Raw genomic sequence first — 24982 nt, forward strand, 5'->3', positions numbered from 1 at the left:
TTTTTGGGAGCCAAAATTGTGTCTGCAAGCACTGTGTTCTGTAGTCCTGTTGGGAGGTTGTAAATAAGGTCACTTTCCAGCTCTACAGCACATCAACATTTTTCGCCTGCACGATAACCTGCATGTTCTCCTATAAGAGAAGAGAATAAAAACTGCACGGTTGTGGGTACCATTTTCATTTCACTGCTGTATGTGGCTTCCAGATGCGAGCAACCACAAATATGTGCAGGAGTCTCTTATCAATTAGCTTATTATATGACTGCGTACTAATACCAGTAGTCAAGAGAGAGCACTGATTTGTCTGTACTGATTAGAGATGCTAATGAGTGATACGATAACCACTGATACGGTACGATAACAATAGCCCTGATACAATAACCACTCTCTCTTGAACCTGGTATGCAACAGTCCATCCCAGATTGTTTCTAATTAAAAAGAATCACTCACTCACGCGGGGCACCAAATTGTTGGAAGACCAGAAAGCAGGCACAGTTAAAGGAGCACCGGTTTATTATGACCTTCGAGCGGGTGAATCGGTAAATGAAGAAGCTGGCACGAGTCTCATTCCTCATGAGGCAGTTGCTTGTCCCTTCTTCCGTCTCTTCGTCTTCGTATCGTTTCAAACATAGCTTTCCGCAACACTAATGTAATTGGTAATGTCAGCTCCAACCAGAAAGATGTCAATAATATTGCCTCATGTGTAGTTATCCAAGAGTGTTGGTTTTGAGCTGTTGAATTTCGACTGTTTGTTGCTGTGTGTCTCTTTTCAACCTGCAGGACTTTGAGAAGCACTTGATGGACCACGCATGCACGTGACATGCAAGACCAACCCTACTAGTTTTTCTCTCAAGGGCCTCGTCTACGGACTTCAACGTGACGGAGTCATCGTCCTCTGGAATCAAAGGGGCCCGAAAGAGCTCCGTGCGTGTGTGACACCAGTTTTTGTAAACACTGTACATACCTTGCGGCTTTTTTTAGATGTGTGTAGATATGCTATGGACTTTCGTACGCAAGATCACGCAACAACCGTTCATACAGGCCGTCTCTACAGGCAGGCGGGCTCAGGGTCCTGTCACGTCGGTGGCTGTGAGAGTGACCTCCTCACCCACTGAATGCTCATTGGATCGTCCAGTCATTTTTTTCTCTGTTTTCACACATTTTAAGTTTATTCTATCGTTTTGTTAGTTCCTCCATCGAAGTGCTGGAGAAAGATGACCATAAGAGTTGTGGACTTGATTTCTTGCCTTCTTCTTTCATGACCAAGTCCCACTGTGTGCTAAAACCTTAGAAATTCACTTTGTTCCTCTCTCTCTCTCTCCGTTTTTTTTTTTTTTTCTCTCTCTCTCCTGTCGTCTGAGGGAGCGTGTTTTCCCGTGGTATGATTTGCCACGCATTGATGCGTGACCTGTTTGTGTGATAAGTCTTTTTTACGCGTTGCATTTTCTTGAACTCCATTGAAGATTTCAGTCACCTGGCTTCATGTGAATAAAGAGTTCTGCTGCTCAAAGTTTGGCAGTTTTTTGTAACACTGCTTGAGTTCTCTATGAAGTCCTGTGATTTGGATTGATTTGGGGATGTTTCGGCAAGCTTTATGTGTAGAATTTCGTTTTAGCAAACACATTTAAAAGGCATTCGGTGAATACAAGAGCTTGGGATTGCCCAGAAATCACCAGCTTAGGCAAGCCTAGGAGCACACAAGAGTCGGACCAGTTTAAAAACGGACTAAGCACAAACAAACATGAGTGACACGTTCAACCCAAGCAGTGATTTTTGCAAGGTGACACCGAATCGAACTGCTCAAATTAAATTCAAATTCGACATGGCATTCTTATTTTCGTAGAATATATGGTGTAAATTTTCAACTAACCCACTTTTCCTCATTGCATGTGCAGGAACAGGTTGACAAGGCCAGCTTCCATCATATACATAGTGCTGACTGCTTGCACTTTGCTTGGTAATACTACGTGCGTGCTGAATAAAAAAAAAGGAGGGGCTGTCAGGTTACTTCTTTGTGTGAAAGCTGGCATATGCGTATCACACCAAAATGAACCATTTACGTGGGCAGCTAGGCCAGAAAGCCAACATCCCTAGTATGGCATGCAAAATCTATAGTGTGGGAGCGTTACTAGGCACCTTGAGCGTTTTTCTACGGGCGCTAGCTGTCCGGAAGAGACGTGGTTATCGGCCATGCTTTTCAAGCATCTGCGAAAGTACGTCATCACTGTCAGGTGTAAGCGACGGTGCTGCAGCCAAAAGCGACTTCCACCTGAAGCTGGAATCGGGCACAGCAACTACAGGAGTGGGAAAAAAATTGGGCGTGCCAGTAGCCTCACCAATGGTGATACTGCAGTGAAGAAAGATAGGAAATAAGACTTTTTTAAAGCACGGTGCCTGCACAGTAAGTTTGTTTGCTCACTGTGGGGTAATTGCACCGATTAGTCGTTTTCGGCTTTTGCTTGGATGCGGTGAGCACACCAGGCTCAACTTTAAACTGGCTGACATTCAGTGGTCGCTGCAAACCGTTCAGTCGTTAGACGGCCGATATTTGGTATTGCGAGGCATAGTGAAAAAGAGCCCTTTGCTCTGTTAATAATGGTGAAAGGACTTGCTTGGAAAACCTTTAAATGGGGCAAACCAATTGCATTGCGTGGGAGGGAGGGGCTAGAGTAGGGGGGGGGGGGGGGTTGTCAATGCCCCTTTTGCACTCCCTTGCTGACACCCATGATGGTACACGGCCTCCGTTCCAACACTCTGGTTTGGCGACGAAGTAGCACTAGCATCTCGCATATTAAGACATAAAAGTAGATGTCTGCAATTTTTATTCATTCCTGCTGAATATGCGCATAGGGGCTTGGAGACCTAACAAGATCGATATGACATAAGAAAATTAAGGGTCAAAGAATGAATTAAGGCACACAGGAAGGGATTTGTAAGTTGACAAAGAGGAAACCATCCTGCAGTCGATGTCGATACAGTAGCCGACCGATTTTAGATGCGACTGCATCTCATTCACTCGCCTTGTCCGTCCACACCCCTCCCCCATTCTCCTCGCCGCGCGAGCTGCGCTCTCCGCCGCTCACCCCCTCTCCGATAGCGAACACACTCTCGCGAGGGGCATTGGATTGGATTGGATTAAAGTGGATTGTGTTGCGTCATAGCCGCGGTCGTTCCAGCACCGGCGTTCCGATTACGGGCACGTGCATAGACTTGATCTTCACTGCAAATTGCACTTTGGTCCCGTTACTTCACCATCCACTACCCGTACACTTCAGCGACCACAAGGCAGTCATCGTTAACGTTACGGCGCGTGTTAAATAAAGAATACATCATACGCGTTCCTCACACGTTTCACGCAATTAGAGAATCAACCCAACGGAAACACCAAGTGAACCCCCAAGATGCGTTGCATCTCCACAGGGTTCCCCTCGCAGGAAGGTGGGGTAATTTTTCGGACCTGGAGGGGAACGAAAAATAGTCCGAATGAAAAGGCAGTCATTACTCCTACGGGACAACGGTCGGTTTGGTGGGAAAGTCCAAAATATCCAGCAAGTCCGAAAAAACAGCCGGCTACTGTAGGCTGATGATGATTGTCGACACTGGTATGTACGATTACTGAATGCTGGTCTGAGCCAGTTATATTTATTTGTTTATTCAAGGCAGTCCTGCAGATTCATCTCGCAGCAGCCTCTATTTTTATTTTGGGTTCCTTTGGGACAGCATACAGAAACTTGTGAATAATCCATGCCGCCTGGACGTCGTAAAGACGTGCAGAAATTTTTTAAACTTTGAATTCAATTCCATCCTATTGCTGATGCAGTTTTTTCCTTGTAGTTGTGAGTCCATGCTTGAGAGCAGTGGGGCCTAGCTGCGTTTGATCCACAATGTGTTTTATTTTTCACATCTCATCCAAAAGTGTTATACGTAGGTAAGTAGAAAGAAAACATTAAGCATAAGGGTTTGGTACTGCTAAAGTTATTTTATAATAACATTCATGGTACTTTGAAGCAACGCACATGAAAAAGTGTCAGTCACGGTGATTGTGGTGTTACATGCCTGCTAAAAGAAAAAAATTCAGGGAAGCTTGCACACTCTCACAAGACTTGAATGGCAAAGCTGTTGTAAGCGAGCATTGCCAGAAACATAAGTTAGGTTCATTATCATTGTTTATTTGCATAGTTGTGGCGCTAGTAATCGTCATATGGGTTGAAGAAGTTGTCGTGTTCACGGCAAGTGCCACATGCAAAGCCATTCTCAGCATTGTAGAGTTGCACCAGCTCTTTATCGGCTCAAGGCAGCAGTGGCAGGATCTGCAACTCGTCTCTAGGATTAATTAAAGCAGTCGTAGCCATGTCTCCAATCACCCATAATGGCTTCTAGAGATTGCGGCAGCCGCGGTGACTAAAGCCCCTCCATACTGTCCGTGATGGAGGGCTTTAGCGGTGACCTCTCCTAAGCAAGTTGTCTTTTCATATTTGACACTAGCGCTGGAGTTTTTTTTTTTTTTCTTTCTTTTGTTTTTGCAAAAGCCACTGTGCGAGCCGGGGTCTCGGTGGTCGCCGCGAGGCACACGCTCACGAGCCTTTTTTTTATTGCTCCATTTCGCCACTGGGCATCAAAGAAACGGAAGGATTGCAAAAGGGGAAGTGACGGGAGGCAAGCGGCTTCATGCACAGCCCCAGCAAGAAAGTCCAACGGTTGCTTGTAAAGAGGCCACGCTCGCGAGCGCTCGACATTTTCTTGCTCAAAGTTTTTGCCCTTTTTTTTTCTCCTGCCAAGGAAAGTGGGCCACGCGAGCAGCGGCGGCGCACGGCCTCCTGAACTGGGAAGGCCACCCACGTTTTTTTTTTTTTTTTTAATAAACATTTTGCCTCCTCCCCCTCCTCCTGCCAAGGATCGACGTTGTGCGGCCACCATGAGGCAGGCGCGGTTGGCATTTTCTGTTTTGATATTTTCTTCCTGCAGCTTCGAACTTACGGCTTGTACAACAGCTCCGCTGTTTAAACAATGCAAGGCATACATACAGGGTGTTGCAACGATAACTGGAACACTTTAAAAATTTTTCCTGAGCGATCCGCCGCTCTGTTCACGCTCAAACTTCACACAAAGGTCGCATTTTGTGGTCTATTTTGTTTGACACCGGGAACAACAACGGTACTTACCTGTTTATTCTGAAAATAAATAAAAACGATTTTCGCCTATGGGAAAATGGCGGCGATTTGGACGTGCGAGCCCGAAAACCGGGTTTTCTGATCGTCTGTTAGCTCATTTCTAGGTGCATTTTCTGATCGTCTGCTGCACCATTTGGCTCCGTACGTGAATCCCAAACGTGCGTTTCACTCTGCAGGTGGTTCCGTCGTTCCAACATCAACTTGCGCTGGCTCGCACGTTCAAATCAGCGGCCATTTTCCCATAGGCGAAAATCGTTTTCATTTATTTTCAGAATAAACAGGTAAGTACCGTTGTTGTTCCCGGTGTCAAACAAAATAGACCACAAAATGCGACCTTTGTGTGAAGTTTGAGCGCGAACAGAGCGGCGGATCGCTCAGGAAAAATTTTTAAAGTGTTCCAGTTATCGTTGCAACACCCTGTACATCGATCACGTTACAAAATTTTAGGCCCCGCGCATCACAGCCATTTGGAGCGTTCAAAAATACCGCGTGGCAGCATGTACAAGACAACACCTAGTGGAGCATTGCTGAAGCACCCACTTTTGCGGATATGACGTTTACCCGGGAACGCATCACGCTAACCCCAAAACACGCTTGCGACTTCGCGGGTCCTGTTGGTCCTGTCATCAAATCGCGTCGCCGTACTTACCTCGTTGTTTGCTGTGTGTGATTCCTGCTAGTGTGCTACGCGCATTTTCCTGCGTGTCGATCGTTCATGCAATGCCAGCTACGTGCGTGGCATTCAGGTGCTCGAACACGTACGCGACGCCCGGCACAAGCTTCCACTCGTTCCCCAAATGTGAGAAACTGAAGAGGCTCTGGGTTCTGGCCACGAAGCGAGCGAACTGGTGGCCGTCCAAAACTAGCCTGCTGTGTTCGGCGCATTTCAAGAGCGATGATTTCACCCACGACCCGAGCATTGTTGACCAGCTACCGCGTACGGCACGAATGACACGACGTTTGAAGCCCGGCGCGGTGCCGTCTGTATTCGCGCACTCCAAGCCCCCCAGCAAGCCCAGGGGAGCGTTCGAAAAGCGCCGGCACCAAGAGGTGAGCCAGTGGTGAACTCCGACGCAATCGACTGTCATGTGAACGGGAATGTAAGTAACAACATTCTCCGATTTCCAGATCATCAACAGCCTGTTAGCCAGCCACCAGTCTACGCAGCGTTCCGTTGCGAGCGGAGCTTCTGCGGACACCACAGAACTCCCAGGAAAAAGCGGTAAGCCGAAAGCGGCAGCGATATTGCGCTTCGAAATAGCATGCCTTTGCGGGTACGATACCGCCTTGGCGCGGTGGTGTTCCCAGTACAATCACGGCCGGATCAGCTTCGTAAGGTCGGATATGTTCTGAATTCTTGAATGTAGCGTTTCGATTGCTACAGCATCGCGCGACCTTCAGCATCGGCCTTGATCAGGCTGGGTTGCGTTGAGTGTTTTTGCAAACTCCACGACATCTATCACCTTTTTTCTAGAACAACTCAAATGATTTGTAGCGCTGACACAGGCAAGGGTGAAGCGAGGGAACACACACACGGTTCCTTTTGCTTCGGCCTTGTCTGTGTCAGTGCTACAAAACATTGGCAATGTTGTATCAACAGGCTTGAATTGGCACCCTGGAACTATTCTTTTCATTTTGTTTTGCTTCTGCAGGTCCTCAGGTCTCTTCTAGGGCAGTCCTGCTAGCTAGATCCAAATTTAACGTAGGCGTTTGTTTATGGGGGCCGCCATTTTTTTATGAATATTAAAAGTATCAAACACGACACAGTATGACCTATCCCTCTTCCTTTGATTCTGTGCTCCTTCTCCCATTGTTTAGTTCTTTCAACATTGCTCATATGAACAAACGTCATTGGCATGAAGGGGCAGTTCTTGGCCACGTATTGTAGTGGCATGTCCAAAAGCTGCGTTAAAAAGAAGTGGAACCAGTTCTGGGCCTTGAGCCTTGTCGACGGAGTGTGTTTATTGACTTCTTTTATTATTCACAAAATGGCTAACGAATCCATGACACCACATCATTCTTTGACATAAGAGTGCCCGGTGACATTAAAAAATCATTTGTTAATCATTGGGGCTCTTCGATTCAGTCTCGGACTCATTGCGGATAGTCCAAGGATTCCCTGAAGCCATAGGGATACATGGGAAAATAGAATGCCGGACTTCTTCTCGAGGAGTCTGCGGTGAGTCCGAGACTGTAAATCGAAGAGTGCCACTGTGTTGCTGCCATCAGCGTGAAAGGAAATAGAAATGGCGTAGCTCTTAATTCGAGAGTATTACTTGGCTCACTGTGCAGAAACCCTGCCTCCAGAAAGTTGTAGAAGGTTGTTGTGGTAGAAAAATTGTGCACATACTGCATCATCTAACTAAAAAGAAACCCCACTTAAAGCTTACGCTTAAATGTGCCTGCGTACAAACTAATTGCGCAGGTGTGATGCACGAATTCAGTAGTGCAAGATTTTGTGGTCAGAATTAGTCTAACTCTCTACTATGGCATGTCTGGTAGCCCAGGTAGCTACTTTGAAAGATGCAAAGTAGCTTCAGCATGTAAGGCTTCGTTTTTCACTTGGAATTTTTTGGTGAAGAGTTAAGTGCATCTGGAACTAGTGAAAGGAGTCCTAAAACGTCCATCGACTCTGCGTTGTGTTTAAGATTTGGTAAACCATTCGGGTATTAGGTTTCTAATCATGCTCGCTATCTAATGCCATGCAGTTGCAAACTTTCTCTTTGTAGCCAATGACTGCACACCACCATTTTTGTGCACTCATCGGAAAGAACAGTTGAAGAGCAGTGGGCAATGCTTGGTCATGAAATGTTTCAGATTGTGCGGCGCACCAAGATGCTGAGGCTGTCTTTCCAGCCAGCATAGAGCAGCCTGTCAGGAGTGGCACACAACAAATAAAAGGTACAGTGAGGTGGAATGCATGTTTTTTGTCAAGCAGGTGCACATGCCTTGTCAGGAAAATGTGAGAGTTTAAGAAAAAGGTAGTGCAGCTGAAAATCATAGCACGTGAGAATGCTGCAGTCAATGCTAATTTCATTGGCCAAAGATTTCAGGGTCAGTAGAGTCAGCTGATGGTGGAGAGACATGGTTGTTGTTGCACGATTCCTTTGCCAACATATGCCTTTAGTTCTTAACATTACCCGCTGCGGTGGCTCAGTGGCTAAGGCGTTCTGCTGCTGAGCACGAGGACGTGGGTTCGATTCCTGGATGTGGCGGCCGCTTTTCTGATAGAGGCGAAAAACAAAAGCGCCCATGTGTTTGAGAGTTGGGCGCATGTTAAAGATCCCCAGGTGGTCAAAATTAATCCGGAGCCGTCCACTACGGCGCTCCTCATCGCCTGCGTCACGTCGGCGCGTTAAACTCTACAGTCAATCAATCAATCAGTTCTTAACATTAAGCAGGCTTCAAACTACATCTTCTATTCGTTCTTCCCCTTTTTTTTTTTTTGCTAGGTTCTCATGGACTGCTTCGTGCACTGCAATTTGTACCACACTTTGTTTTTTTTTGCTTCCTTCGTTTTATGATCTTGAAAGTTGTCAGACATGTCTTCTTAGGCCTACTCCTTCATTGCCATCTTATTCTTTTGCCTACAAGGTCACTTTTTCGACTCCGTTCTTGCATTGCCCATTTGCCTCATCTCTTGAGAATTTTTTTGTGCGGTTGTGGTTCTCCTAATAACTTCCTGGTTTCTATCCTATGGTTCACAGGGAGCACTCTCTGCACCTATGACTCCTCCTTTCTCAGTTCTGTGCTGCGCTTTATGCCATTTCCTTGAGATTACTTGTTTTCATCTTGCCTGTGGGCAGTGGCTATCTAATTTTCAGAACTGTAAGCAGAGGTTGGTGCTGTATTTCCGCACAGCCCCTCCGAATTCTACAACTGTCTATTATTTCTTTGAGATGCTTCCGCTGATGTAGAACAGCCAGTGTGGGGCCCTGTGATGTTAGTTGTGAAAAGGACAAAATTCTACCCTCAGAAGATGCGTACATAAGAGAGGAGAAAATGCACAGACATACAAGCTAGTACTAAGAACTTGGTTAATAAAGGGACTCTGCAACAATTCCGATCAACACTTTCACTCTTTCCTTTGCTTCTGGAAGCACTGCGAAAGCTATAGTTATCACCAGCACAGAGCGGCACTATAGCATGCTTTGCTCATTGCAGCAGATGTGCGTTCAGTTTCTGCTTTGCTTCTCTGGCGATTTATTTTTGAAGTGGCTATCGAGTGCATTCATTGCTGCGACTGAAAGTAGGAAGCCAGCCAATAGCTGCCACACCGCTGTAGTGGCGTCATTCCACCGGTCAAAGGACACAAAGACCGAGAAAGAGAGAGAAACTTTTCGAGCAGCTATTCAAGTTATCTCCTATGCATACGCAGTAATTTTTGGCTGAGGTACTCTGCGACCCCCTAATCTAAGTGCGGGATGTGTTTGTTGACTATGTTCTGAAAGCGTCTAGGACGGAGAGAAAAGTTTGAAGAAGTGTTACAGGGTCCCTTTAACCCTGTAAGCCCTGATTTTTTTCTTTCAAGCAAAGCAATGTTTTATGTGTGTTTTCCTAAATTTTAGGGTCCCATAAGCCCACAAACAAAGGTAGAGCTAGAAGTGCAAATATTAACGTACTTATCAATGAGGCAATTAATTAGGACATTTGCCTATTAAAACTTTTATGTTGAGTGGAGACATCGCTTTGGCATATTTTCCTAAACCTTATTACTACATGAACCTACAAGCAAAAAATGAGCTTTGTGTAGTACACGTATTTAGAGATTTACAAGCTTGGGAATAAAACTCAGACCGCCATTTTTTTTCAGCCTCAACGTCGTAATTTCGTGTTCACTTGAGCTGCTGCTTCTTTGCAGCGCCCAGCTCCACGAAAATGAAACAGCAGTGATGTGTATCCAAACAAGCATCATTGGAGAACAATTCCCAAGAAAACGAAGTTTTGATTTCGTTCTCTATGCGCTAGAGGAACTTTTAGTTCATGGCGTCAATTGACACCACCAGGGCCAAAAGGGTTAAGTTAAACACAGGGGTCAGGGAAAACCAAGTGTGCACGTGCTGGGCATAAAAAAATTACAGTAAACCCTTGTTGTAAAAAAGTCCTGCAGACGGGAAACTGGGTTTGTTGTAAGTGTTACTTCTCTAAAAGTGGGAATGGTGTGCTTTCTATACATTGCAGAGGGTACCATGAAACACTCTGAATAAAGAGATTTTGTTATAACAAGTGTTTACTTCTAAAAACCTAAATGCAACAGTATTTGGCACGTACTTACAAGGGTATTTTCAAAAGTAACTCACCTCTTTACCTGACAGCGACAGTTAGGGTACATCGTGAGTGCGCCCGCCATACACTCACTGTGCGATTCGTGCATGTGTACCATCTACTAATTGTACAGTCCCTGTCAAAATATTCCAGACCACACAAGAGGTTTGTTGGTCAGTAAGAATTCAAAGCAAAAGCTCAACGTTCAACTGTTACCAAATTATTTTATGGCAGTAAGAAGTAAAGTTGTTTTCTTCAGCTTCTGGGCATAAAAGGTTTTAGCCTCACTCGAGGGTCAAGTTTCTACTACGAAATTTTTGTGGTATATTCATGAATAGCCTTTGCATGGCCTAGAAAATTTGCCCAAGGCTGTACATGGGTGTTGTGCTTGTAGTTTCAAATACAAAAAAACTTTGATATCATACCCACCCACCCCCACCGTTTAAATGTTTTGGGTTTCTACACGGCCACCTCCAATAGAGACGTTGGTTTAGTGTACAAGTACTAAAGGTTTGAAGGTACCATTTTCATGTCATACCATCGGGCACTAAAATGAGGGTAATAATGCCAAACAAAGGCACAAGTTGGCCTTAAAACTGCCGGGTGATTTCCCTCTGGTACTCCCTTGCATTATTTTTGTACTTTCGACAAGTGCAGCCTTCGTGTGTGCAGGTTGTTCAAGACGGGGAAAAAAAAAAGTGGACGCGTAAGCACTTCTTATGAGCTGTGCTTTACAAAAGCAATTACATCCACCTAAATGCTGTAGGGTATTCTGCATAGCGCATGACACCTTGCCTCACTGAGGACTGCTGGGCCTCTGGGCGAGACGAACAAAAGCGGGCAGAGTGCGAAGCTTTCCAACACATGCACTTTTCTGAGGTGCTTTTCTTGTTATATTTTTGAAGGCATGCTCTATACAGTGTGTTGCGGTGAATGGGAAATTACTGACCGTGTTTCTTGGTGTGGCCGCCTCCTTTGCTTAATAAAGCCACTGAGTTCTCTTGCGTTAAGAGAGTGTGCAGTGCTCCTTCTCTAAACGGGCGGAACAAAATGGAAAAAATCTTGGCGTGAATACTCAAAACAGCTAGTGTAAAATAAACTGTTCACAAGCACAGTGTTGCACTTAATGAGTGCATGAGTGGCAGGCAGGGACTGGCTAAAACTGGGTGGAGGTCCATACAAAAGTTCCTTCTAAAATGACATACGTCGCATTATTTGGGTGGACGCATGTTGTGGCGTTTCTATTTGTCCAAACACATTCTCTTTCCATTCAGCTCAGTAATTGTTCTTAATACCATTTTTTTTTTTTGTGAATTGTTGCAGATGAGAGTGTGGACACTGCATGCATCATCGCTGCCCCACCTCCGGTCGAAACGGCATCAAAGGAAGTGCAGGCGAACCTGTCAAAGGTCACCGTCGCCCACAAGTTCACCTTGACCTCGATCCTCCTGCGCAACTGGGGTGAGTTGGTAATCATCAGGGCAGCGACGAGGGGCTCAAAGTAGGCCATGCTCTAACATTTTGAAAATGTAAAAAATATGAAAAATAGGACAAGATGGTACTGAACTCTCAACTAATTTTATTGAAATCGTTACACACAAATAACACTATGACTGAACCCACATGCCCCCACATCGTGGCACTAAGAGTACAACGCACATCCCAAATGGCGCAAGAAAGCATTGAAAGCACTGATAATTAATTTGCAACCCAATCAAAAAGCGAAAATTTTTTTTTCATGCAAAGTTATCGACGACACACTTGCACACAAATTGCCTCTTTTCCTGATAACTTCCCTAGTGACCTGATTAGACAACGCCTTGTGTCGCAGGCGTGCAAACCCAGAAACCCCCCACTCTGGTCAAACCTGCTCCAAGCCGCCGCCGTCGCCGCAAACAGACCAGGAGGCCTCCACTGTGGTGGTTAGCTCCCTACCTCTGACGGCAGGGACTGCACCCGGATACCTGCATCCAAAGGGCCGCATTCAACCAAGGTGACGAAAGCTGGGTCTGAAATTTGAGCAGTGCGTATTGCAGCGTGCAGCAAACACGCGCTCCAGGTGGTACACTTGGGCTCTAACCGTTCAGCACTGGATTTTTTATTTCTAACAAAAAGACTTTTTCTGTGTTTTGTTGTCACAGGCAAGGGTTGTGATCCTATAACCTCACAAATGAGAACTTGAGTTTGTGGGGCAAGTAATTAGCAGTTTAGAGGCACTACATCTAATTAGGTCATTAGGCAATTAAACAGAAAAAAAAATTTTGCGTGTATTTGTAAATTTTAAAGATGAGTGAGTCAATGTACAACAGATACAGCTGGAATTGATTTTTTTTTTTTGAGTTAGGGACTTGTAATCAAACTAGTACTTCAGTCCCTGGGGTCACCCCAATGTCAGTGGTACTGTCACTGCAATTTCTTCCTCTGTCTAGTTTTCAGCTATAGCAAAAAACGAACAATCGTGATACGCACCATAAGAGGAATCCTTAAAGAACTATTTCGCAGAAAACTGTCTGTTTTGGTTGTGTCCAATGCAACTCTGTTCAGTTTGACAGAACTAGTCTTTGGTGACTCATAGAGCTGCATTCCAGTCACGGAAATGCTTTTCTAATCGAAAAACATGCGAGAATATATTTAGAAACCTCCAAATTTCGTGCTACAGACGTGTACCGTATTTTCGGTGTATAAGTCGCACCCCCCTCAAAATGACCGTTTTTCTGAAAAAAAACGTGTATGTCGCACTGGTGTATGAGACGCACAGGTGTGCAAGACACACTTGCTAATTAGGTAAACTCATAGGGAATCAGATCGTTAGAAACTGCGGCGAAAGTACATGGTTGCGGCCGCCGCCGCGTATGCACGCATCCCCTGGTAAGGAGAGCTAGACATGTGGATATACTTTTCAAAGTCTAAACAGAACTAGCTTCTCAAAAATGGTTTATTGATACACACAGATGGCGTGTGCCTACAGACGGCGTTTAGGCAAAACCATCAAAGTTTTCTTCCTTCGACTCGCTAACAAATAATTCAGCAACTTCAAGTGGGAGTTCCGCCGGTGCATCACTGTCGTCCTCCGACTCACTTATGTCTTCGCCAACATCGTCACCACTCGCGGACGGGACCAGTCCAGCGTTTATGAACCCGGCTACAACTGTTTTTGTAGAAATGGAGTCTCAAGAGTTGGAGACCCATTGGGCCACCTCTCCAAACACCGCGCATCTCTTGCTGCGTTACTTGCCTGCTGTCGTAAATCCATGCGTAAATCAGTGCAATAAAGGTGTCATGGGGTACGGAAGTGACGCGAACAGAAGCGGCCCGAAAATCGAAACTTAGCAGGCGGTCATTTTAAAAATTGGCAGCATGTTTACCTCCTTCAGAGTAACTCTCTGTAATAATTTATAAGCTGCATTTTGTTTTTGCATTCTAGTTTGATGTTACTTTGAATTTATTATGAACTGTAGTTACTGCGCATGGCAGGAAGTGGTGCGCGGTTGTCACAGGCCATTATGTTTTTGACTAGAAAAAGCTGCAAATTCTTTGGTTTAACATCCCGAAGCGACACATGGGCTATGAGAAACGCCGTACCAGTGGGCTTCAGATTCATTTACACCATGGAGCTGTGTCTCTTAACGTGCGCTGGCCACGCGCGGTCGCCGCGAACCGGATTTCTTCCATACATAAGTCGCACTGGTGGATAAGATGCACCAACGAAAATGTCAGAAGAAAAAACACGAGATTTATACACCGAAAAATACGGTAATATGGGCAGCAGTGACATGTAAGGGCCAACACTAAAAACGTAGTTACCAGTGTGTTAACTCATGTTAGCATTCACGTGACACGGTCAAACAGAACTAGAGGACTCACTGCAATTGCCCAATCATGTTTCTTGGCGGTGGCTTTGGTCAGCAGCTGCCGGTCACACAAACAAAAGCCTGTGACGTCATAGAGACTTTGCTGGAAAGCAGCTGGGGAGTCGCGACTGCATGGTTTGTTGGTCATTTGTTTGAAGTTTGCAATAAAGTTGGCATCCCTGTTGTCAAGAAAAAGCTGTTTTTTTTTTTAACAAACCAAACTTGTATTTTGTCTTCAGGGCTTTTTGAACTAGGGTTCAAAAATCGGAGAGCAGCGGTTGAGGGGGTCTTGCCCAAGAAGCGCTCGAGCTGCGAGTTCCAGCCACCTGCGCGCAACGGTGGTGATGATGATGATGATCCCTTTCCGTTGTTAGTGGCAGAGTGGTAATTGAAAAGCACCAGTGCCACCTATGGTATCAGGCACATCTCACTCAATCCTGACCTTCATGACAGCAGAGCTTCCTAAGGATGCCTGAAAACAAAGTTGAGTGCAAACTGTGTCTGTGGTGTGCTGCTACGCATTTGTGCTGATTGTGAGGTTTATTTATTCACCTGTTGTTTCACGTTCACTTTTTTTTTTCCCAGTCACTGGGCATGGACATCGAGCTACTGTGTCTCCAGCCAGCAAGCCGACGTGCCGAGCAAGTCTGTGCCACTGACGGCCTTGGCGTGTCCTGACGTGAACTCGTCGTGAGGTGCAGCATGGGCCAGTGCGCTGTTGCGAGGCCTGCACTGTGGCCAACTGCGACAGTTTTAGCAGGAGTACAGTGTCGGTGGAACCTTTGCGCAGAAGCTTGGCTGTGCTATTTCACATTGTTTGGAAACAGCAGAAGTTGGCCCTCTCCTGTTTCTCAGAGAATCTTGAGCATGTTAGAGAAAAGCTAACGATATCGCCCCTACCCAGGAACATGAACCCGGCATATCACGAGGGAAGACGTAAGAGCAGGGCCAGTGCCCTGCAAATCAGATACGGAGGCAGGCCGGACGTCCTGTACACCGACGCTGCAGAACACTGAAGAATGAAAGCGTACACAATAGTCGCAGTAACGGAAGACGGCATCCCGCACTCATACTGCACAATACTGAGTACCGACATGCAAGAAGCGGAGGAGGCTGCCATCGCCCTGGCGCTGACTAAGCCAAGAACGGCAGTCATAGTTAGCGACTCTTAGTCAGCCATTAAAAGTTACAACCAAGGCGGGACTTCCAACGCTGCCTGCAAAATTCTTGCAAACGCTAAAGTGACAGCCGAACAGGTGACGCTTATTTGGGCTCCAGCTCATCGGGGTCTCATCAGGAACGAAGAGGCACATGCAACCGGCTGAGCTCTTACTTCCTGGACGATTGCTGAGGACGCCCTGGACCCGTTTGTAGAACCATGTTCAACGGCAGACGAACTTGGAAATTTTCACGAAATTACCCAACATTATAAACTAGCACATAAAGTAAATCGCCTGGCTAATCCACAGCTTAAAAGAAGAGGTCTACTGGAAGAAATTGCAGACCGGGGTCTTCCCAAACCCTTTATTATGCAGCAAATGGCACCCCTAAGTATACGACACTAAATGCAGGAACTGTAACAGCGTCGCAGACCTTGTCCACATGGCATGGACATGTTCCTCTCACAACAAACCTCATAGAAATACTGCATCCTGGGAGGTCCTATGATACTCAGCCGGACCTCATGCACTTAGCGCGAAGCCATCACTCTCTCCTTAGAAGCCACCCTGTCCCAAGGGATTCTGGCCAACTGATGGTGGGGCACAAAGGTGCAAATAAAGTTTCTTATGTATGTCATTGCACAGTGGTGCAAAGTTTGATAAGTTTGTTCATAACGACGCACTTTCTCCTGTCAAAATTACATTTCCTGTCTTAATGTTTTAAAATGGCAGAATACATTAATTCTTCATATTGGGTAAAAAGGAGTGCTTATATTTACATTTGTGCAAAAGCACTACTGCTGGACTGCAAGTCCTTGGGCTACAAGTCATTGGTTTATGGGGCCTTCTGAATTACCTCAGCTTGCTGGTGTCTCTGCATTGCACCACTTTCACATACGTTGCAGAAGTTGGCATGAAATTCTCGAGTATTTGAACAAGTGTTCTTTACCATCACAAAGCCAGATGACTATAATACCAACATCTCTAAACACTGTTTTTTTGCCAAGCTGTTTTTGTAATAAAATGAGCCTGTTTACTTGCCGTACGTTTGTCCAAAAGAAAATTCCCGCGCCTTCCCACGAGGGGAACACGAGTAAATGCAGAGCATTGGGGGTCGTTAACGCCGCGTAAAGTCGCGTTAGGTTGGGTAGTTGGGTCGTAGTTGCGTTGGTGTTGGTTTGGGGTAGAGAGAGGAGAGTAAAGTCGCGTTAGGGTGGAGCGTGCGTCAACCATGGAAGGAAGGAGCAACGCAGTGACTGAAGCACGAGCGACCGCTAGCCGCTTTATATTTGCAGCGCGCGCAGTAGAGGGAGAGCAGTACCGGGGGGAGAGCGCGCATGCGCAAGCAGCGCGCGCCCTTCCACGCCCCACCGCGCTGCTATCACGCACCTGTTACGCCGAGACCACGACGGAGCGAACGGGCTGACTACGACGCATGCGCGCGCCAGCTGCTGTTGAGAGAGAGGAGGGAAGGAGGAGAGGCGCACCTGCTGCGGACGCGGAGCTGTGGACGCCGTCCGACGCAGGAAGAGGCGAGGCTAAGAAATGCTCTGCATTTAAAAGGTAAATAATTAGAGGTGTCTGTTGAGTCCCCTTAGGAAAAGAAAGCTTCAATTCTTTCGCGTGCAACACCGTTTACTGAAGACTGCATCATTCTAAGCCAGTGCTGTGCCCTGTGTACTGCAAGTCATCTTAACTGCTTGAGTACATGAGTGCCATGATGGTGCTGTAGTAGCATAAAAATTTCGGTTTCAAAAGCAGAACAGGAACCTCGAATGGTTTGCTCAGGAACAGCCGCCGTCAATACGCTCTGGTAAGCAGACACGAGGAACGATAACTGAGGGTGATCATGTTGTGCTTAAAAGGCTGAAATCATTTATTGTAAAAAGAGGGTGGCGAAAACAGATGCCAGTGCAGAAAGTTCTTGCACAAAGTTCCATACTTGGCGTTTGCAGACATTTGTGGCGTTTCTTGTGCTAAACCTGCGAGGATTGCTATGGTTTTGGGGTTCTGAATTCAGATTTCCTGGGGCTTGAAGCTTGAGCTTTATTTCCACAAGGACTGCATGTTCCCTGAAAACTAATTACCCTTCAAGCCATCATTACTCCATTGCTGCACAAAAGCATCGTATTAATTATATAGTGCATAAATTACCGAGCGAGCGAGCGAAGCAACTTTATTGAAAATGCCTGCAGAACGATTAGCCCTCCTATGTAAGGAAGGCGTCCCCGTGACGCGGCCATGACGTCTTCCCGGCTGTTGGCGCCTCTACTCCGGCCGCGGCCTCACTACTCCCTTTGGTCGACTGCGCCTGCCCCTGTTTTGGGGTGGCAGCCTCCCTCCGGTTTCGCTCGGTCGTTGCCTTTCGAGGGCCGCCGAGATCTGCTGGACGTCCTGGGCTTGGACTTCTTGATCGTAGCAACGCATTGCGGCCTCGAGCCGCGGCGGGATCGTTGTCATCGTTGTAGCTTGCTGCGGGTTCTTGGCACAGTCCCAAAGGATGTGAGCCGCAGTGGCTCTCTCCTTTCGGCACACACAACAAAGGTCACTTACATAAACACTCGGACATATGTGCTTCAGCAGAACCGGGGTGAGTAACGACCCTGTCTGTAGTTGTCGATATATTACTGCTTCCTCACGGGTCAAGCCCGGATGAGGTGGTGGCATAGTCCTTCTATCTAGTCTGTACCACTTCACGATTTCATTGTAAGATGTCATCCTGTCCTTGGTTTCCCACCACCACGTCGGGTCGACCGCAGTAGCAGCGGCACGGTTGGTTAGTCCTCGCGCCGCCGCGTTCGCCGTCTCGTTGTGGTTTGCGTTGCCGCGATCCGAGACATCACTGCCCATGTGCGCCGGAAACCACTTAATCACAACACACCTACTTTCACTCGCGAGATCGACCGCACGCAACACACGTGCGGCCTCACCACACACTCTTCCTCTGGCGTAGTTTTTCACTGCCGTCCTAGAATCACAGAGCACAGTCGTGCACGCGGGGTCGGCGATGGCTAGGGCAATGGCCACTTCCTCTGCCCGATGCGCCGCTCGAGTCCGCATACTCGCCGCCGTCCGTGTAGCACCGGTCGCTGCCCCTACAACTGCTGCGGCGAATGCTCTTCTGCCGTCTGGATACTCTGCCGCATCCACAAATACAGCACCCCTGTCTTTGGCATGGAGATCGATGAGCGCCTTGGCCCTCGCCGCCCGCCGCTCCTTGTTGAACTCGGGGTTCATATTTCTTGGCACAGGACATACCCGCAACCGTCTGCTAATTGCTTCTGGTACATGTACGCCTGTATTCTCGGGTCCCCCTTCCTTTGGCTCCAGGCCTAGGTCACGCAGCACTTGTCTACCCGTTCTTGTTTCCGATAGCCGCACGAGCTGGGCGGTCCTCTGCGCCTCGGCGATTTCTTCCAACGTGTTATGCACTCCCAGGGCCAGAAACTTTTCGGTGCTTGTGCAGTCTAGAAGTCCGAGTGCTGCCTTGTACGCTTTGCGTATGAGCGCGTTGATCTTCGTACGCTCGCATTGCCTCCAGTTGTGGAAAGCAGCAACGTACGTAATGTGGCTTATAGCGAAGGATTGCACTAGCCGGGTGAGGCTTTCTTCCTTCATGCCTGCTTTTCTGTTTGACACCCTCTTTATGAGGCGAATTGCCGTGGTGACTTTGGCCGCGAGACGGTTCACCGTCTCGCCGTTCACTCGTTTGCGCTCAATCAGCATACCCAGCACTCGGATCTTCGCTACCTCCGGGATCGTGTGACCGCCGCTCGTCCTGATCTCGATTTTCTCTTGCTCTCTCGCAGGATCGTTGCCTTTCGCCTTCCTAGCTGCCCCTTTCGGTGGAATCACCAGCAGCTCGGACTTGCTTGGAGAGCAGACGAGCCCGGACCCTCCCAGCTGCTCCTCGATAGCATCAACCGCCTCTTGCAATGCACCCTCGATGTGCCCGTCGCTTCCACCTGGGACCCATAGCGTTATGTCATCGGCATAGATGGTGTGTCGGACCCCCGCGACTCGCGAGAGCCGCTCGGCCACCCCAATCATTACAAGGTTGAAAACTAATGGCGAGATGACCGAGCCCTGGGGGGTCCCGACACTGCCGAGCTTCTTCTCTTTGAGCCGCAGGTCCCCGGCGTTGATCTCGGTGGTCCGCCCCGTCAAGAAATCCTTGATGTACGCATAGGTTCTGTTGCCCATGTTTAGCCGCGACACCTGGGCCAGGATTGCAGAGTGCCTCACTTTGTCGAAAGCACTCTGCAGGTCTAAACCCAAGATGGCTCTGTTGTCTTGCGTGTTGGTAGTGTCATCTAGGATTTCATTTTTTTGTTGTATCATGGCGTCCTGAGTTCCGAGCTTGTTTCGGAAACCGATGACGGTGTTTGGATAGAGCCCCGAATCTTCCAGGTACCTCTGCCACCTGTTCATGAGAACATGCTCCAACGCTTTGCCCACACAGGATGTAAGCGAGATCGGCCGGAGGTTCTCAATGTTGGGTGGCTTGCCCGGTTTGGGAATCAAGATGGTCTTGGCAGCTTTCCATTGCCGGGGCAGTGACCCGGCTCGCCAGCATTTGTTGAAGTATGCCGTGAGGTTCTCGATGACCGCTTCATTAAGATTTTTCAGCGCTCTATTTGTAACCCGGTCGGGACCAGCGGCGGATTTGCTGTTGAGATCGTGCAGAGCAACCCTCACTTTCCATACTTCAATGTCTCGATCTAGCCACTCGTTTGCTTCGCCTTGGTAGTCCGGGTGCGCAGGTACTTATCGTCAAGGCGTTTCTTCACCCCATCTTCCCCGTGCTCGGTCAGTGCCCTGTGGACGATCTTGGCGACGTTGTTGTGCTGGTGCGTCTTGGTCGAGGTCTCATCCAAAAGATGTCTCAGCATACTCCACGTCTTGCCGCAGTGCATCTGGCCGTCCGCCGCGTTACAAGCCTCATTCCACTGCTGAGTGCAAAGCACTCTGCTGTGGGACTCGATCTCTCCGTTGAGTTCGGCGACCTTCTTGCGTAGCTTTCTGTTTGTCCGCTGCGTCTTCCATTTCGTCAGGATGGACTGCTTGGCTGCGATGAGGTGAGCCAGGCGGCTGTCGACCCTTTCGATACGCTCGTCCGTCTCGACTTCCTTGGTGGCCTCTTCTGCCGGCATCTGGGTGGACCACTCCTCAATGTCTGTAATTTCGGTCTTCTCCTCGGGTAACAACCTCCGAAAGGCTTCCCAATCCGTAAGTCGATGTTTCCGAAAGCTTCTGCCGACTTCTTCGTCTCCACCGAGCGGGACAGTGACCTCCACAATGTAGTGGTCACTGCCCAACTCGTGCCCCGTGTTTCGCCATCCAAAGTCCCCCGTACCGCTGCCGTTACCCCTGACGAAAGTGAGACCGGGCGTTGTGTCTCGGGTGATCGAGTTGCCGATTCTGGTAGGGTATTCTGGGTCGGTTATTAGATTTAGACCCAAGTCAGTAGCAGCTTGCACTAAGTCCCTGCCCTTTGCCAATGTTTTGTGGTAACCCCAGGCTTGATTGGGCGCGTTGAAGTCCCCGCAGATTACCAGCCTGCTGTCGGGCCCCGCGACGTTGCATGCCTTGTGGAACAGTGCTTTGAATTTCTGCTTTCCGTGTGACGGGCTACTGTACAAGTTTACCAGAAAAGTGCTTTCCTTCTTCTTTTTCCCCGTAAGCACTTCTACCATGGTGTGTTCAATTGTGCTCTTGCCCAACAACTCGTGCTCGACGTACGTGAGGTTTTTCCTCACCAAGGTGCAAACTCCTCTGCCACTACTGCCAGCCACCGCCCGGAGGCTTGGCGGGCTAGCGTGGGACCGGTAACCCGAGAGCCTGACCTCTTCAATACGGGTCTCTTGCAACATGATGATATCTGGCTTTCTTGATACTTGTTGTAAGTGTTGTTGGAGTACAGGCTTCTTCCCAGCAAAACCGTTGCAGTTCCAATGCCAGACGAGGAGGCCTTTCACTGCTGTTGTGGTTGCGGTGGTTGATGTCCTATCCATGTTTGCTGAAAGTTAGCCATTTGCGTCGCCAAATTCTGCACTGTCGTAGCCAATTGCTGGCATGTCTGTTCAATTGCTATGAAACGGTCGGTGATTGTTCTGGTGAACGTCGTGCGAATGTACTCTTCAATGCGGTCGAGCCTATCTTCAAGGTTGTCGACCCTATCGCTGAGTCTACGCTCTTTAAGATTTTCAATTGCCCTTCTCTTGGGTGCCGGAGCCGCCTCTGCCCCGTTCGCTTCCCTCGGGTTCACCTCAACTTCTGGTTCATCCTCGGTCATTGCCATTTGCTGTGGTGGTGGCGATAACTGCTGCTGCTGCTGTGCCTGCAGTCGCTGTAACTGTGCCGCCATCATTCTCTTGAGCTCGGCCATTTCCTTATTTATCTTATTGACTGTCGCCTCTAGTTCAGTGTTCTTCTTCCGCAACGCCTCGTTTGCGTCTCTAAGCACTTTCATCGCCCCACTTTCACCTTCAAATTTCCTTCTACCACTTTGCAATGGCAATGCTTGCTGCTGCTGTCGTTGCTGCTGCTCCCTCTTGGCTATCCCGGACTTTGCCGCATCTGCCCAGCCGACTCTGTCTTTGGATTGCGATTGGCGACGGCGGCTCGTGCTTCGGTTTCGGTGTCTGCTTTCGCTTTTGTCCCTGACCGATCGTGACTCACGACGACCAGCTGTGCTGCTCTCTCCTGCTGACGTCAACAACGGTGGAAACTCTCCGGGCGCCAGTTGTTGCTTTACGCACTGCTCCGCAATCTTGCGCTCCCACTGCCTTCTGGTAACTACGTAGGGAGTCTTGTATCTATTTTTACATTCTCTGCTGCCCGTTGGGTGTTGTCCCCCACAAAGCTTGCATTTCGGGTTACACTCGTGCTCGTGGCCCTTAGCAGGGTTGTTGGCCCCACAGTCGAAACACACTTTCACATCAGGGTTAGGGCAAACGTCTTTTCTGTGGCCTACTTTGCCGCACTGTTTGCAGACATCGAAATGTTTGCGATACAGACTACACCTTGTTAATACAGGGCCGTAACATACATAATTTGGAACCTTTGCGCCCTCAAAGACCACAATTACGGTAGTCGTGTTGCCAATTCGTTGCGCTCCTCTTGCTAACGGATTTCTTGAGTTAACGACATTGCGGTCAATCTCCGCCGGAGTATCTTCGGTAGGAATGCCTCGAATGATCCCCTTTACCGTACCATATGGTGTGGTTTGGTATGCGCCCACCTCGTGTATCTTGTCCCCGATACGGATTGCCTGGATCTTGGCATAGGACAAAGCCCGCCCCTCATCAGGGGTACTCACAACCATGATGTTCTGGTGTAGGTTAGAGCAGAAGGTATCCGCCGCACCGTCTTCTCTCGAAACCCTCGCCGCCGCCATGATGGCCCAGGCAACGATCGCAGTCTGCGTTCTTGCAATGTTTAGGCCTCCCCGCGGCCTCACGATCACTTTGATGTCCTCTCTCGGCAGCACGTCTGGCATTCTCGCTGCCCTCGTTGTCGATGCGATCACTTTTCTGGCGAAGTGGTACCTTGTTTTAGGCCTAGACTGGTGGGTAATGACGGAGGCGCCCTCACCTCCGGCCGGGGCTCTGATACGCCGGCCCACGTGCGACCAACCGGAACTCTCATTAAAATCTTCCGAGGAAATTTCCTCACCTGGAACCTCAATGCACATCGGTCCGCCGCTGTTGCTGGGGCCTGTGGTCGTTAACTCCTCCGGAGACGTGGTCGTCTCCATGTCGGAAGCCATGATGCCGTACTTTTTCACCACGCCAGGGTTAGGCCCAAACGGCCTAGCGGGCCGAAGTCCTCGGCCGTTGTCCTCAGCAGGTCGGGTGGGCTTAGCGGCAGGCCGCCACCACCACGAATACGAAGTCCGCGTAAATCACCATAAATCGTACGGTTTGCTCGAAACTGGTACCGGTCGACGCCCTCGTACCTTCACGCGCACATCGGTACCACTTATAGCGTGGTAACTGCGAATTAACACTGCGAAAATTGACAGAAAAGACGGAGACGGAACAGACTCCAGCGCTCTTCTTGTTCTTCTTCTTCTACCGGAAACATTCTCCTGGAGACTTTGGGAAAAGATTATTGCTGTTGTTCCTGACTTAGTTTCTGTGTGTGCGTATGAGTGCCTTTATCTGTAACCAGATTTAATTATCCTTCGATTTGATTTCTTTTCAAAAGAAAACACCGATATTAGCATGTGTGAGGCAGTACGGACGCGGAAGTGTGGTAGTGTTATTAGTGACTGCAAGTGAAGTGCGCGTCGGCCAACAGACCCGTACCACCAGGGACTGGTACCAACTGCTCACCGGAAGTGTTTTCCCCCAAAACACTTCTTCCGATGGGGGCAACTGTGAGGAGGCGCTGCTCACCGGACAGGAGTCGGCATGTAAAAGCGAAGACGACGAGGTGTGGGTGGAGGCCGAGGAAGGGCGCGGTAGAGAAAGAGGAGAAAGAAGCCGGAGGATCGTGGCACGAGAGCGGAAAGAACGAGGTTTCTCTCTCTCTCTCTCTCATTAACCTAGACCAAATTCTTTCTTCTGCTCCATTATTTTGCCCTGATTGATTGTAATGAAAACATAACTCTTCTTGGCCAATCCCCCTAAGTGGGTATGCGCCATTTTTCGGGCCACCACCACCACCACCAACGAGGTTCGAGGAGCGACCTGCCGGACGAGAACGTTCGGGGAACCTCCGTTGCGAGCCGCATCTTCCCCGCGGACATCGAGGCAGCCCAGCCGAGACTGGCCACGGAGCACCCGGGCCGAAGCGCTCACAGTCGCAGCACCGGCATTGACAAGGGCACCGCGGCAGCGCCCCGAGCCTAGCGCACGGGACCCGACTTTGCGGCGGACAGCGCCAACGTCAAGGGGACAGCGCCTGCGGACATCACACCAGTCAAGTGTTCCGCCACTGCTCCTTGCCACCAAGTACTGCCAGCCGTGAGCGGGAACTTTTTTTAGTTAAGAACATTGTCTTGGCGGACATATATTTCTTGGATTAGATTAGCTCCTAGTTAATTTGTGTAGTTTTCTAATTTGTGTATTTTTCTAATTCTGTCCCGTGAATAGAGTCTGTCCTTGTCTGACGTCACGTGCCTCGCTTCTTCTTCGCCAGTGAAACTTTACCTCCTCATCCACACAACAACCCGCATCACAGCATGTTTAGTCTCTAGGTTTGTGAACTCGTTTTATAAAGATAGGCGAGCAGGATGGCTGCTTCCGTATCTGGGATAGACTTCATTCATGTTTCTGCCTGGCTGTCGTAGTCGCCTGTACTTGCCACCTCATCGACCATTCGATAAAGGCGTCTCACAGCAAAATGCATCACTGTGCGAGTAAACTGGGTGCCAAGACACGGAGGCATTGTAGGAAATGAAACTCAAAGCGTTGGCGAGTGATGAAGCAAGCGTCCGCACCGACCCATTGCACCATGTCCCGCTAGTTAGTATGGCACGACCCCTGCCAGGTGGGCAGCAGAGTACCCACTAAACAAGTGGGAAGGGCGA

General features: G+C 48.6%; 3 protein-coding genes across 9 annotated transcripts in view; 2 read left to right on the plus strand and 1 right to left on the minus strand.

Moving 5' to 3' along the window:
- The window catches only part of LOC144149283 (uncharacterized), an 82621-nt gene extending 81114 nt beyond the window's left edge, over positions 1-1507 (plus strand). For all 6 annotated transcript variants that reach the window (XM_077680834.1, XM_077680835.1, XM_077680836.1 and 3 more), the window contains one exon: positions 778-1507. In XM_077680834.1, coding sequence (XP_077536960.1) covers positions 778-816 — 39 coding nt within the window. In that variant the 3' untranslated portion in view covers positions 817-1507. The remainder of the gene's footprint in view (positions 1-777) is intronic.
- A 4213-nt stretch (positions 1508-5720) lies between these two features.
- LOC144148749 (uncharacterized) lies at positions 5721-16086 on the plus strand. 2 transcript variants are annotated; one of them, XM_077680265.1, is made up of 6 exons: positions 5723-6218; positions 6297-6390; positions 7986-8069; positions 11757-11894; positions 12265-12426; positions 14870-16086. In XM_077680265.1, the coding sequence occupies exons 1-5, from the start codon at positions 5889-5891 to the stop codon at positions 12372-12374; spliced, it is 756 nt and encodes a 251-aa protein (XP_077536391.1). In that variant the 5' UTR covers positions 5723-5888; the 3' UTR covers positions 12375-12426; positions 14870-16086. The 2 variants fall into 2 exon arrangements, with proteins under 2 accessions (XP_077536392.1, XP_077536391.1); XM_077680266.1 differs by lacking the exon at positions 7986-8069 and having other exon boundaries at positions 5721-6218.
- A 1229-nt stretch (positions 16087-17315) lies between these two features.
- Positions 17316-20127, minus strand: LOC144148888 (uncharacterized). The gene has a single exon (XM_077680413.1). The coding sequence runs from the start codon at positions 19873-19875 to the stop codon at positions 17713-17715; it is 2163 nt and encodes a 720-aa protein (XP_077536539.1). The 5' UTR covers positions 19876-20127; the 3' UTR covers positions 17316-17712.
- Positions 20128-24982: the final 4855 nt, after the last annotated feature.

The sequence above is a fragment of the Haemaphysalis longicornis genome, unplaced genomic scaffold (genome assembly GCF_048455015.1).
Source record: "Haemaphysalis longicornis isolate Haplotype H1 unplaced genomic scaffold, Haemaphysalis longicornis Haplotype H1 scaffold_8, whole genome shotgun sequence".
Classification (NCBI taxonomy): domain Eukaryota; kingdom Metazoa; phylum Arthropoda; class Arachnida; order Ixodida; family Ixodidae; genus Haemaphysalis; species Haemaphysalis longicornis.

Bases quoted from the DNA above. Each gene is read 5' to 3' on its own strand.
- LOC144148749 (XM_077680265.1), top strand. From the start codon at position 5,889: ATGCCAGCTACGTGCGTGGCATTCAGGTGCTCGAACACGTACGCGACG. The intron at 6,391-7,985 runs GTAAGCCGAAAG...GAAATGTTTCAG, and splicing joins AGAACTCCCAGGAAAAAGCG to ATTGTGCGGCGCACCAAGAT. The intron at 11,895-12,264 runs GTGAGTTGGTAA...CTTGTGTCGCAG, and splicing joins GATCCTCCTGCGCAACTGGG to GCGTGCAAACCCAGAAACCC.
- LOC144148888 (XM_077680413.1), bottom strand. From the start codon at position 19,875: ATGAACAGGTGGCAGAGGTACCTGGAAGATTCGGGGCTCTATCCAAAC.